Here is a 15,085-nt window from a genome sequence, read left to right on the forward strand (position 1 = left end):
TTTTAAGCAAATTAAAAACCTTAAAAAATAAATATAACAAACCTGTAAAATAACATAGCATAACATGATAATGTGTAAAAATAAACATCCCACAATCACGTCAATAATTTAGTTTGGGCCTAGGGGGCACAATTGAGCCATCACCATTGATCCCTGGCCTGCCAGATGTGACGCTGACGTATCTGGATACATCGCACGAGTGTCATCTGTGTGCTCAAGATGTCCCTTGTGTGCTCCTGTCCAGGATTGGGATATTCCTGGTGTCTTTGGCGACCATGAAGACCTCCAGCAGCTCATTGATGAGAAGCTCAGTCTCCTGTGCACTGCGTGTGCCATCTCCTTGAAATTTAGAAAAACACATATATGATTCTTTAAACAGGGAAATTATGAACGCAGCTCCTTCTATTTTTAATCGATCACGGAGTTGAAGTTAAGTAAAATGGGGACATCAAAAAAGTAGAATAGACTGCCATCTGTTGGTGAAGCAGTAAGCATGAGAGAGCCACTGAGCCTGGTGGATGGTGTTGGTTGAAAGATCATATTTTAAACGTCACATTGGCATTTTAGACCAATATCACAAACATTTCCCAGCAGCTTTACAGTCTGTGCGGCATCAGACCCCTTGTGTTCTCATATGATCGTTTAAGATAAGAAGTAACTTCACAGACTAACCCTTTTACAGCAGGTTCATTATCAACAAAGCATAGTTTCTGTCATATAACTCAGGTAAGACATAGTTTTACACATCATTCCACTTCTAAAACAATGTAACCCATAGTATATTTCACTATCTTCACATTTCAACTTGAACAGGCATCATTACTTTTCTTTGATTTGAGAGGCGACTTTGAATTGTGTCGGATTTTATATTCTTTTCCTGATATCATTTTTTATAAAATGTTCCTGCCGAATGAAAAACAGCCACAGCATTTCGAACATTTCAAAACAAACATACACTTAACTTATGTGTGATAGAACTAGAGAGAATAACAGAAACCATAAAATAAAAATATATTATATTTACTTTAACTTTATGTTTTGCACATGTCCCATCCAATAACCTGGAGGAGACAGGATTTATGAGCTTTACTGCAGCCAACCATCACTGCTCGTCCATCTGTGTGTGCGTGTGTATGTGTGTGTGTTTGTGACAAATTAAATCAATACCCATGTTGTCCACTCAACTTCCTTATAAAGCTCACCAGGCCAATTAGAAGCCAGGGAATCCATGAAGGGAACAAAGCAGCGAGTGTGCTGTGGTGGTGAAACCCTCTGTTGTTTTGAACCTCCTCCTTCTCCTCCTCCTCCTCCTCTTCATCCCTCCTCCCATCTCCGCTGCCTCCTCTTCTTCCACACCCGCCTCACTTCATCCCGCCGCATGTCCCCGCACCTTCCACCGCATCTGCTCATCACACGGGCCCGTGGAGCAGCTCCGGACACGCGGCTGTGAGCTGACCGGCAGAGGGGTCGTCTCTACCGGTAAGCAACGGTCTGATCGATTGGCTTCACGTTGCCGTTTATTGTGTGCGTGTGTGTTTGTGTGTGTGTGTGTGTTTGTGTTTGTATGTGCGCGCATGTGCGCGCGCGTGTGTATTGTGTTGCATTGACAAAATGCCAGGATGCTTCTCTCCGACTCGTATTCATCTTATTTGTCATCCTTATCGCATGTTTGTTGTGTCACTGTTTTGTGTTGCATGTCGTCACAGTGTGTGAGTGGAGCGTGTTGTTGTGTGAGCGGGCCACAGTGTGAGAATGTTCTGGAAACAATGCGCCGGAGGGGCTTTTATTTTCTAATGAATTATTTAAGGCTGTGCCAGACACACACCCACACACATTGTATCACAAGTACACTGTGATAGACTGATTTAAAGTTTAAATATAGACCCTGTCCGCACTGTTAACCTTCAGGATCTTAACCAGTATAGACACTGATCAGGACCATTGCACCTCATGGGGATCGAACCCTGGTCCTTATGTGGAACAGCCTAACACCAGTGGTCCTGGTTAATGTTTGGAGTAAGATGTGTATTGAGTTTCGTGGTGGAGGTTAGGGATACGTTTTGGTAGGTCCAGCATGAGTGGAAGTCAGTAAATGCAAAGTCCTGTGGAAGGCAGCTGTGCAAGAGACGTGCTTTTAGTGCTAGAATTAGGTTCAGGTCAGGGTGTTTCATTGTGAGGGTTAACATTAGGGGCCAGGGAATTAATTATGCCAATAGGGGCCCTCATAGGGATACAAGAATGTGTGCGTGTGGACTAGTTTTTGTAACCTCTGTAGGACATTTTCCAGCATAAACTCTGTCTTTGTCAATCTCAGGGGACCTAATGGGGACCGAACCCCGATCCTGATGAGGAAACCTTATTCTGAGGTTCTGGTAAAGGTTAGGAGTAAAATCTGAATGGTGCTTCAGGGTAGAATTAAGGAGGACACCCACTTTCTGACCCACTTTCAGTGGGCTGTTTAAGGGTTAGTTTTAGGGATGGGGTCATAATTAGGTTTAGGTTAAGGTTTGGCCAATATTCTAGGGAATGCATTATGGTAAGGTAAGATACATTTATTTATCCCAAACACAGACATGCACACTCATGCAATTGTAGGGAAATTTAACCTCTGCTTTTAACCCATCTGGTGCAGGACACACAGAGCAGCGAGCAACCATGTACAGTGCCCGGGGAGGAGATGTTGGGGGAGTAAGGTGCCTTGCTCAGGGGCACTAGACAGGGTAGGGAGAATCCTCTTGGATTTTTGGACAGATCAATCCAGGTACATCTTTTTGTTGTTTCTCCGTGGAGTCGAACCAGAGACCTTTTCTGCCCATAGTCCAAGTTTCTGCAACTGGTCCACCGCCTCTGCCCTCTCTGATATTCCTCACAAAGTTGTCCTCATTTCTGTTGCCTCTTCAGGACCTTCTCCATTATAAATACTAACCTTTTCAGGATCAGTAGACCTAATGGGAACCAAACCCTGGTTTTATTTTTGCAAAACTTCTTCTGATTAGGTTAGGGCTGAGATGTGAATTGTGGTTACGTTGAGGGTTAGCGTTAAGCATTAATTGGTTGTGAATAGGGTTAGCGATAAGGTATTGTTTAGGCTCTCCACAATGAATGGAAGTTCATTGTTCACATACAAGGTTCTAAAAAGGACTAATATAACTAATTATTGGACCATTGTGAGCTTAGACCTTTACGGAGAGAGGACATTCTGGGAAAGTGAGGACATTTTGAACAGTCCTATTTTCTAATCCACTCTCAATGGGCTGCTAGATGGCTTGCTTTAAGAGTAGGGGTAAAATTAGGTAAGACTTAAGGTTTGGCACTTGGTTGTGATGGTTAAGGTTAGGGTAAGGGGCTGGGGAACGCATTATGCCAAAACGTGTCCTCAGTGAAGTAGAAGTACAAGGTTGTGTATGTCTGTGTGTGTGTAAGAGAGAGAGAGGAGTTGACGTGTCTGCCATGCTGATGCGGTAGAGCACAGACAGCCACAGAGCCGCGGGTTCTTTCACAGGGAGGTGCTTTTGGCCTTTTGTCCGTCTTTTCGCTCTCTCTCTCTCTCTCTCTCTCTCTCTCTCTCGTTCGCTCTTCCTCCAGTCCTTTTGTTTCTTTTCTGTGTTTTCTTTTGCAGCTTCACACCCTCCTGATGCACTGCAGACTCATAAACAAGCCTGTGATTTGCAGGCCCGACTGAGGCTGATGAAAGATGAGCTCCACCAGTGAAGTTGCTGAATTATTTAGGCTACACATTTATGCCTCGTCATCCATAAGTCCCGCCAGTGCCCTCCCCTGCTGCCTCCAAGATGACAGATGTGTGTGTTGATCATCAAGTTATCAGCCACTTGCACCATCTGTTCCCTAAATAGAGATTAAAGCTCCCTCTGTGATGATTCGGTGACCTTTGAACCCTGCTACCATTTGAGCAGACGTGTGGTCCACCCAAACCTAGCTAACTTTCAAGTAAAACCCAAACCCTCTTTTTGTATCTATATGTGATGGAGACAATTATTACATAATGTGAAGTAAAAGAACTTTACCTCTTATTTCTAATCATAATTTAAAAATGTTATGGGAAAAAATCCTCTGCTCATACTGTTGTGTAATCCATTCAAAGTTTTAATATTTATCTAATTCTAATGGATCACCTGACTTGTATATAGTATTTCTTTAGAATGTCACATGCTCCCTGTTTAAAACAAAGAGAAGAGGAAACATTATCTTTTTAAGGGATGTCAGTCAGCAGCTGTCAGTGACATCCAGTGAGAATCATTTGAAACCAGCAGGTGGAGAGTGGACCAATTACAGGATGATGAGATCATGACAAGGATTAGCCATAAGATTTTAGCTCCTTTTCTACTGGTCAAAAAACCTACTAACATGATGCTTTTGTCGGCAACGGGAATAGTTACATCTGCATTCACACAGATATGTGACACCCGGGTGAACGCTAATTCTTCAAGGCAGCGAGGTGAGATAGTGAGTAAAAAAGTCCTATTGTCGAATATCTTTGTGTCACTTGAACTACTCACTACTTCCGTTATACGTACTTTAGGGTTATGGTAAGGGTCAACCATCCCAGCTGACATTGGGCAACAGAGGCAGGACACCATGGCCAGCACATCAAAGGGCAGACGTACAGGGAAAAACAACCATTCATGCCCATATTCACATCTTTAAAGTCTCTGATCAACAAATCCCCTAATTAAATGTCTTTGGACTTTGAGAGGAAGCTGGAGTACCAGGAGAAAACCCACGTGGGCATAGGGATAACATACAATCTCCAAACATAAAGAGCCCTGGCCAAACTGGGATTCAAACCAATATTCCCACCAAGCACCATCTTTTTGTTGTAACTATTGTACCAAGGTGCCTCCTATGACAAATTATGACTTGTACATAAATGCCTGTACTGTATTTGAAAGCCTCCAACCTTAGATCCTGTCGTCCACACACCCACACGCACACACACACACACACACACTTGCACATGCTGCTATATATAGACTGACACAGAGAGTGAGGCAGAGATTGTGTTATTAAAGGAGCCCGTGGTATTCGCTCTGACACACACTCGTCTCATTAGTCAGTGTCAAACATTAGGCCTCCGGACATCAATACTAACAGTCACTGTTGAATGTGAGGTGGCTGCTGATAACTGCCCCTAAATACACATCCACCCCTGTTGTGTGTCACAGTCAAACCAGGTGTCAGTGTTTGACCTCTGTAGAACAACGACGTCCAGCCATTCGTACTTGTAGTAAGTGTGCTACATGATTAATTTGATGCATCCTGACCTGGTTACAAGACCATAATTGGCTTGTGACACAGCGTGGATTGCTTGACACGTTTCAGAGAGCAGCTTATAGTACGAGTACAGACGAGAAGAGCAATCCTGTAATGGGAGTCAGGCGTGTACGAGAGGGGTTCTAATACGATAAAGTGTGATGAGCCGAGTTGAGGGCCTCTGGGGCGGGGCTGTTATTTACATTATCTTGGGACCTTTCCAAAGCTGCATAGATCAGAGTCATGGCACTCAGAAACCAAATAGCTTTTATTATTCTCAGTTTTGCACAGACACTGGGAACTGGAGTAGGCAACTGGTTTCTCCATCCAAGAGGAAATTTACTCCAAAATCCTCAAATTTTTCAAATACTTCAAATATATTTCAGAGCCGGTGTCTTTGTCTTTTGTGTTACCTCTTGATTGTGATGTCTTTATATATTATTCTTTTAGTGCTGATATGACAACTCCGATTACAAACTGTTTCAATTTGGGTGCAGTAAATGCCAAAAGGTGTTGGTCTCCCTTAAAAGCAAAGAGTTAGAGCAACACTATGCAACATTTAAAATTAAAATAGCAGGTTCAAAATCAGTTTGACATATCATAGACTGTATGCAAAGGTGTACGACATGACTGACCCCGAAAAAAGTGAAGTCAAATCATCTTTATTGACCTCAAGTGGCTGGCTGCAGCATAGTTTATGAATCCCCCCCCATCTTAGGGATAGTTCAATGAAAATTCACTCATCTACTCACAACTTTGCCGATGGAGGGGTGGGTGAAGCATGTGAGTCCACAAAACACTTTAGGAGTCTCAGGAGCAAACTTTGTTGCAGCCAAATCCTTTACAATTAAAGTGACTGGAGACCTACACTTCAGACGTAATAAAACAACAGAAAAAACACAACAAGCCTTCAAACTTCTCGTATGGTGTCATCCAAGTGTCTCCAAGCCCTGACATTCAAATTCAACTCAAAACAAGGTCATTTACACCATGTTTTAAGCCTAAAAGACAACTGGAAGTGGCTAAGTTAGCAGACGTAGCCACATGATGGAGAACGCACCTCATAGAAAGATATCAGGACATTATTATAAATATACGACTCGTAGAACTGTTTCAAGGTGCAATGGAGTCCTGCACATGAGAACATTGCTGTCTTGTAATTTAACACTACAATCTCACAAATGAGTTTGTATGTGTCTTAATCAACCTCTGATATTTGACAAACCTATATTCCCCCTCTCTAATGCTCCTTTATTGCAGGTTATCATCGCTCCTCTCCTTCTCCGTCAGGCTTGCTCTTTGAACATCATCTCTCCTCCCTTACAGACAGACACTTACCATGCAGGAGATGTAACCCTCCTCCCTCTTATTCCTTGCGTGCCATCGGAAGAAACCCAAAACAGGAAATAAAAAAAGAGACACTACGTGTAGTGAATCAAGATGTCGGCCCCTGACCCCTCCACCACAGTGGACCCCCCACTGCCACCCACCACACCGGGCACCCCTGTGCAGCTCTCCTTCCCTTTCCTGAGGGAGGGCAGCCGGGTATGGGAGAGGGAAAGGAAACCGCCACAGCCAAGAGAGCTGCCCAGCCCACTGCCCACCAAGCGCACCCGCTCGTACTCAGCGTGAGTAGGAGCACACAGGCCGATGGGCTGACACTTTTCTCCCAGTGCTACCTTCTGTGGCAATGACTTATGATGCACTGCCTGTCTCTCTTTCTCTCTGTCTCTCTCTCTCTGGCTGTCTATGTCTGTCTTTCTCTGCAGGACAGTGCGAGCCAAATCAGGTCCAGTATTTAAAGGGGTGTGTAAAAACTTCTCCAGGTCGCAGGGTCATGGATTCATTCATCCTTCTCATGGAGCAGAGGACATCTTTGTCCACATCTCTGAGTGAGTGACCTCACTGGGCGGGTCCTTGAGCCAAATGCTGATAGTTGACAGCGCAGTGTATCTGATGCAATATGACATTTCTGCTGTCACTTCCAGGGAGGTGAGAATATTCAGTGCCTCGATCAACATCAGAACTTCTGAATCATTGGGTGTATTGTAATATCAGCTACTTGATTTTTCCAGCTATGTTTTAAACATCTAAGCAATAACTGAGTTCAAATTAACTGCCTCTCACATCCTGCGTCTGCTTGGTGCGTCGGTTGTGTCCTCAGAAATTAGTTCTCTGCATCTGCAAGAAGCAAAATGCAGATGGGGGAAGGTACTCACCATAGTCATGACCATAGCCTGCATTAAATGCCTTTTCAGTTACCCTTAGGCTAACCTCCTCTGTTGTTGCCATGCTGTTTATTTCCAGAATGCAGATCCAGAAGTTCTGTCCTGTATGAGTTCTGTTGTATGCTCTAGTGCTCTAGTCCTCTAGTGGAATACTAAAGTAACAATGTTAGTAAATGCACAGTACATAGCAAGTATGTGAATGATTGTGCTCCTGACACTTATGAAAGTGTGGCAAAAAAGTAAGTTTATCTCCGGCATTATATTGAAGGGACACTCCACTATTTCGACACATCAACATGATTTTAATGCTCTGCCTGTAAACGGTTGTAAAATGTGGAAGACATTTCAAAATGAAAACCTAGCGCTACAAACTGACTTGGATTTTGATTACTTTGAATTTGTATTAAGTTGCATTATGTGAAGTGTAGGATCCATTGCCTTCTGGAGCTTGTTCCCATGGAGATTATTAGTGAGGATATATTTCCTGTATTGGTTTTGATGATTGTCTCGAGCTACTTTACAAATTAGCAGTGCTAGACTGCTTGAGTGCCTGTTTGAGAGCAGATATATGCCTTGAGCTGTGTGGAAGTCAGCGATAGAGAAACGTTTAAGAAATGCTCAGTTTAAGGCCAGGTTTTTTTCTCATTCCAAGGTTGAGTGTTTAAAAATACTCTTTGCCCATGAATGAACTACATTGTTGAGTTTGTAATTTCGTCTCTGCTTCTCCGACAGCATCGAAGGAGAGTACGTGCCTATGGAGGGCGACGAGGTCACATACAAGGTGTGTCCCATCCCTCCAAAGAACCAGAAGATCCAGGCTGTGGACGTGGTGCTCACCCACCTGAATCCAGGCACCAAGCACGAGACCTGGTCTGGTCAGATCATCAGCTCATAGACCAGGGCTTTAGGCCTGCACCGATTGGAAAAAGAAAGTTCTTGTAATGGAGCCGGAAGGGGAGGGGATGTATGTTTTCAGGTTCTGTGGTTCGGAACCAGGTGTGAGAAAGAGGGATCAGAGGTAGAACGTTAGAGTATTAAGGTTAGGGTGAGAAATTAAGCTTTGAATGTACTTGTTGGAATGTCTTTCTTTGAGGGTCAGGGTTTCATCGTTTAGGTTGAGCGGTCAAAAGTTGCAGGATCTCTCATGCAACTTTACTTTGAGCTCCAGAGTATAATAAAACATCAGTGGTGTCTTTGACCAGTTGAACATGAGATGTGTTAGAGGCCGAAATGCATTAAGATCAAATTTTATACAAGTCCATTGATCCTCCATGAGCACACGACTGAGGAGTTTGATGTTAAGAGGACCGGCTCCGTGGAGGTTTGAATTTTACTCCCACTTTTTTTCCGTTGTTCTCAAAAATAATTTCAATTGCGCTGCCAAAAGTCAGTTGTTGAACGTCTGTGTTTGTGTTTACAAACAGATGGAGACACTTTTGCAATGGCCTTATCTCTTGTGTATTTTCAGACTTGGCTTACTATGAAATGAGCAGCTCGTCAGATCTGTCTTCATCTCACTGCCTTTAAAGAGTCAAAATACATCTAAATGAGTATATTTACAGTCGTAAGTAAGTTTGTACACACTCTCAGTTCTGTCCCAGCTCTACTCTTAATGAGTTTCGGCCTCAAGAGCTGTGAGCTCCACATATACGGAATTATCTTCCTTCCTAACTTTGTAGCACTACTGTGTTTTTGTCTTAATGGCAAATGTAGAAATCCAGTGTTATTGTAGCCAGCTCCTATGATGGTCTTATGTTTCGGTGGGTGAGACTGTAGGAAGAACAATTGTGAGCCTGCCACAGGAAAACCAGGCCGGAGGGTTTGGAGTTTGGAGTTTGGGGGAGAAGGAAACTGGAGAGGGAAAGTAAACCGGGCAGAAGATGGAGTGATCGTCTATAAATGTACTTGATGCCGCTAGATTTGAAATGTTGCATAGCACTTGTAAGGAGGAAGACCAAGATGAAAGTCAGCAGCTATCATCATATTGGATTCTTAGTTTGGTGCAACAGGGTAAATAAATGTTCTGGGAAATATTTTTACTTGCTTTGTCGCTCAGAGTTAGATGAGAATCAATCTTCTTCTCTGGCTGTTGCAGGTATAGCATTTTTCTAAATCAGGGTCCATTGACAAAGCGGGGGCCAAATATATGTCCATAATCCATACGCTATCCTTGATTCAGTAAGATGCACATTTACTTTGTAAAAAGATGGGTCAAACTGAGGAAGATGAACTGCTGACTTTTAGGCTGAAGGTTAAGTAAAGTGTCATTGGTCCTTGTAGATGACGTTAAGAAATTGAAGGGAATAAAACAAAGCAGCAAAAGCTCTATGATTTAAGTTTAGAAAGACTTATTTATTGACTTATTTATTATCATTTGTAACTATGAGACATCAGGCGTTTGGTATTTATAAGTATTTGTGCAAATCTAAACCTGTTTGAATACACTGCACACCTCACTCTAATGATACTACGCTGTTAAAGAAAACCTCGTTGCTACTGCCATGTCAATGTAGGGATTTAAAAAACTAGCTTTCCATACATGAATTACTAATTTCTACTTAATACTTGTCTAATTTTTTAAATAACTATGTGAGCAGTTTTGTTGTTTTCGAAATGGCACGTACTGTTTGTTGTAATTTATACGTAGAACACGTTGAGTGGGTCTCATGCAGTGATACAGCCGGAGCCTTCAAAGGGGCGTTGTCAGGTCTCCTATGCATCTTTTTTTTTTTTTTTTTTCTTGCCACGGTTATGACTTAACATCATGTAGTAACACACTGTATCTGTTTGTTTTATTTTAATGTGAGAGAAACAAGTTTGTTTCCCCAAGCAATTTTATTTTTTGAGTCAAACCACTGTGACAGTCAGTCTTTAGTCATGATAACGTTTTAATAAAACTTACTACTGTGTTCAACGGCCATTGTGGAAATGTCTTTATTGGTGGTGTACAGTACAAAGTGGAATAACCTGGGGTTATTTTAAGATCTCTGACTTCCACAATGTTTTTGGAGCGATTTGAGTCAGAGTCACTGACAGATCTGGATTTGTTTTAGAATTGCTGTTTGTCCTTGTCGTGTAACTACACGCCCAGTAGAGGGCATCACAGCACAAATAATCTGCATAACTCTTTTCAGTGGGTTAAAAGCACCCAGCTGGTCAGTGACAAAATGAAGTGGTTTGAAACAGAACGTGTATAAAAACACAGAAAACTCAACTGGCTTTGAGGCCACACCAACAGACCTGGCATCCCACAGACTGTCCTGTGTTTACTGAAGGCTACTATGAAGGAAGAGTTCAGATCCTTAAAGTATAAGTATTATTGTTGTACAATTTTATAAACTTTTGGAAAGTTAATTTCATACTCTGTTTTCTTATTTAATAAGTGCATTGTGTTTTTTCTATTTTAAAATCATATGTTAAAGTGGTGAGTGCATAGTAGCATAACATTGAAATAGAGAGGTACAGTACATATACCTCAAATTTGTACTTAAGTAGTGGAGTTATTGTGATATTCTGATACCTTGTGTCAGCTACAGCACTAATATTTTAGGTCGCAGGGGGGGCTGTAGCTAATCCCAGCTGACTGGATGAGAGGAGGTGTAACCCCTGGACAGACCATCACCATGCTGACGTATATTGTCACATTCACATCCATAAACCCAACCTGCAGGACTTTGAACTTCGGGAGGAAACTGTACCTGAGGAAAACCAATGCAGACACAGAGAGAACATGCAAAACCCACTCAGAAAACCCCCCAGTTTTCTGCCAGGTTCGAACACAGAACCACCTTTCCGTATATTAAATGCTGCTCTCTCTGTGTCTCATAATATTCTGTGATTAGACTTATGATCCAGAGTTGTCACCTCTACATAAACAGTCCAAAGCAACAAGTGCACAAGAAAACTAGAAGGGTCTGTATCCAACTGAGGGAGACACAGTGGAGTCTTCTGAGTTTGTCTCTAATGGGGGACAGTGGACAGCGTTAGTCGGCTATCAGCTTTTTTTTTTATCCTTCTTCGACCAAAGTGAGCAAGTGCTATTGCTGGTTCTGGTTCAACTTGTGAACCTTTTATTATTACTATTGACCTGCCTACGTCACCGTGTCTGAGTTCCCAGAACCACTTCAAGCAAAGCAGCAGCGATGGCGGACGGCAGCATCTGTTTTCAAGTGTTGCTCGGGGCTTAAAAAAATGAAAACAGAAATATGTATGAATGTCAAACAGCTTGATTTTAAGGCTAGATAGAAGTTTAAAGAAATGAATTGTAGAAGACCGAATAGAGAAAAGAATATATATGCTAAAGTTGAACATGTTTTGAACTTAAAGAAAAGTAAATAGAATTGATATTGATAATAAAAACCAAAGCAGTAAAGTAAATCAAAGGATAATCATGATGAGTCAGAAAAGACTTTGGTCTGATTACCAAGGTCAGGTTGGTCTCAAGTAATAATCAGCAAAAGGGAAAAGGTTCAGCTAACTCAAAGCTTCAAGGCTACTTATTGCTGTAGATTTTTCTATCTCCTAAGTTTCAAAGAGAATCAGACACACCTATGGCGACCAATCATCTTTTGTCCTGATCATAAAAAGCATTTTAGTACATATATTTTAAATTTGCACATTTGGAGTTTGTAAATTCTTTGTCACTGCTCATTTCTGTCTAAAACCTGTTGTTTGTTGTCCTGGACGGTTGTGTCATTCGTTGTGTATTTTTTCTTGTTTTGTGGGCTTTGGCCTTCTTGACATCCTTGTGTGTGATTTTCAGATTAATATCTTAGTTGACACTGTGAGTTGCTTATTTCCTGTTTTATTCTGAAGCTGTTTTCCTTGTGTGTGTCTGGTTTCCCTGCTCTGTTGATGGCCTGAGTAGTTTCACCTGTGTCCTGTTGGGTCTCCTCCACCTTGTTGCCAGTTCCTCTAATCAGTTCTGTCAGTCGCCATTTTCCTGGTGTTATCTCTCGTAAGTTTAATACCAAGCTTTGTTGTTTGCACTAACCTTTGTTCCTCTGTGTGTTTGTTACATCTGCCTTCCTGTTCTGAACCTGTTTATTAGTATTAAACAGTTTTTTAATCTCTCCTCAAATATAGGTGGGTCCTTTTTGTTTGAAAAAAGACATTTTAAATCTAAATTAAAGTTATTTCCATTGTGATTTTCTAGTTTTATTTTAACACTCAAAGCGCTTTTACAGTACAAGTCAGTTTTTCTGTGAAACATCGTTAAATCACTCACAATTTCGGGTTGTGTCTTGCCTAAGGACACTTCGGCATGTGGACTGGAGGAGCCCGAACCTGACTCGAACCACCAACCTTCTTGTTAGCGGACGAACTCTTGAGCCACAGCCGCCCGAATGTGTAATGGCTGCAGAACAGATATTGTATCATAATCAACCAAAACACTTAGGACATCATGTTTTGCTAAAAGAGACGGGGATTCAAACCCTGAAAGAAATGATCAGTAGACCCTGTGTTTGACCTCCACTCTAGTTAGATTTTTGTTAAATGAGTATTGAGGGCAACTTTCCAATTGATTTGTCATTAAATGTTCTTTGTATTCAAATACAAGAGCAAAGTTGTTTTTTTTTACAGTGTAGGAACCAAGAATTTGAAGTGTTTTATTGTTAAAGGCAACTTGGTAGCAGCTGATTTCTCATTAGCATCTCCAATGGATGCCGCAGGCAGTCCTCGGCCCGAATGCATCATAAGTTACTGATGGTGGAGCTGTTGCAAAACTAAAACTAAAAATATTATACGTGCACATTTTTTGTTTTTAGCTTTTCGTTTATTTAGTTATTACCTTTTATTGCGTGGTTTACTTTGATTCCCTAAGAGGCATAGTGATCGAATGCGTTTGTGTGGAGGGTGGACATGTTGGAAATTGGTAGTGTATGTTTTTGTTTGTGGAGTTGGTGTTGCTCACGTCGTGGGGACCTAGATCTGTTTCCTCACTACATTATGAGGACTTGGTTTTCTTTATGGGGACCAAAAGCAAGTCCCCATTAAATTCTATGCCGAAGACATATTGTTGGGGTTTACGGGCTAATGCCAGGCACGTTAAGGTTCGAGAAAGTCTCCAGGAAATGAATGTGAGTCACTGTCATGACCTGTGCTGGCCTGCGTGTTGCAGCTCAGACCCTCAGACGCTCCAGTTAAGTGGCTATGTGCTGAGCGACCACTTCGATTTAATTAAGGTGAGGACTGAACTAATTGAGTGAGGGAACTCTCAGTGGATAATAATTAGCTTGTGGATTAATTTACTGCTGCATAAAGTCCTCGTCATTGACTGTGCCGCGGGGTGTTGATTTGGTAAACTGTACAAAAAGAGGTGTGAGTGCGTGTGTGTGTTGTCGGCGCAACACAAGGATGTTATTGGTAGAGACTTTTATGACCCGACCAACCTTTGCTCTTCCCTTCTATTTCATTGCTTTCTGTTTCCTACTACGTCTTTGCAGAGATTTACGAGCTGTGTGTCTGTGTTTGCCGACTGACACATACAGTGATCACACACATACACACACACACGCTGCCTTGATATCCTACATTTGCAGGATGGAATCAGATATCCCAGTATTTGCAATAATATATTCTCCCACTGTAAAAATTAAGCATTTTAATGTTAAAACTGTGTATGCTTCATTCCAGTTACTCTTTAACCTCATTACAGGGTATCATCAATAATAACAGGCAACCAGGATGCAGATCCTCCTCCATGCTACCGTCTGACAGACGATACAGGAACAAGCAGACCTAAGGACAGTTTGTACCACCAGGCGCCTCCTCTCATTTTTCTAAATATTCCACAATGCATATTTGCTTCCTGCCGTGTTTGCACTGTCTGCTGTTTACTGCACCACTTACATGAATATTATCCTTGAGTCCAGTGCTGCTACAGACCCAATGTGCTATACTGTTGTATACATTTGTTTTTGGGAGTGGCATATAAATAAAGACATTGTTATAACTTGAGGGCAGATCCAGGATGTGTTTTCAGTTTCTTGCGACGGAATTTTTTGGGGGAAAATTTGTCAACAAATAATGTCGAGACCTTTATGAATTAAACATCAGTCATATGTAGAATGCTTCAGTCTGTGAGCAGTTGAAAATGTAACAAGTTTGCAGAAACTCTGTATGTGGTTTGTATCAGATCTCAATGCCTATGGTTCAATATGTGGTGATCAGCCTTGACATAGGTTAAGAAATTTTTTAACCATTTTTGTATATTTCATGAATAGCGTTCATCTTGTTGATCAGGTCATAATCTAATACTGACAAATGATAATGAACTGAGGCATCTGGCAATCATCACCCTCTGTGAACAAGGCCTCGCCGGGACAGTGCTGTCGACCTCGAATATCTAGTATGTTTGTCTGAACCGTCCTGAAAAACAAATTCATCATAATTTAAAATTAGTTTTAAAATGTGTATGTTACCAACCAGCTGGGATCTGTATCTGTGTGTCTGTTCTGTGTGTTTGTGTGTTTTCTACACTGTAATTCACGCAGACCATTTCACAACAGTAGTGAGATGGTTATATGGCCCACCTCTGTGTCTTTAAAGGTTGTATATTAACAACTCGCTGTGGCAGGTGAGCG

At 41.8% G+C, this 15,085-nt stretch overlaps 1 protein-coding gene across 1 annotated transcript; it reads left to right on the forward strand.

Annotated features, from left to right (window-relative positions):
- The first annotated feature begins 1,341 nt into the window (after window positions 1-1,341).
- On the forward strand, window positions 1,342-10,413 carry csdc2a (cold shock domain containing C2, RNA binding a). The gene is made up of 4 exons (XM_062413684.1): window positions 1,342-1,479; window positions 6,598-6,899; window positions 7,041-7,163; window positions 8,232-10,413. Exons 2-4 carry the CDS (start codon window positions 6,712-6,714, stop codon window positions 8,392-8,394), a joined length of 474 nt encoding a protein of 157 aa, XP_062269668.1. The 5' UTR covers window positions 1,342-1,479; window positions 6,598-6,711; the 3' UTR covers window positions 8,395-10,413.
- The last annotated feature ends 4,672 nt before the right edge of the window (window positions 10,414-15,085 follow it).

Source organism: Platichthys flesus, chromosome 20, assembly GCF_949316205.1.
Source record: "Platichthys flesus chromosome 20, fPlaFle2.1, whole genome shotgun sequence".
Lineage (NCBI taxonomy): Eukaryota > Metazoa > Chordata > Actinopteri > Pleuronectiformes > Pleuronectidae > Platichthys > Platichthys flesus.

Excerpts from the sequence above, each read along its gene's own strand:
- csdc2a (XM_062413684.1), top strand. The coding sequence starts at position 6,712 with ATGTCGGCCCCTGACCCCTCCACCACAGTGGACCCCCCACTGCCACCC. Across the intron at positions 6,900-7,040 it reads CGCACCCGCTCGTACTCAGC|GACAGTGCGAGCCAAATCAG; the intron begins GTGAGTAGGAGC and ends CTTTCTCTGCAG. Across the intron at positions 7,164-8,231 it reads ATCTTTGTCCACATCTCTGA|CATCGAAGGAGAGTACGTGC; the intron begins GTGAGTGACCTC and ends CTTCTCCGACAG.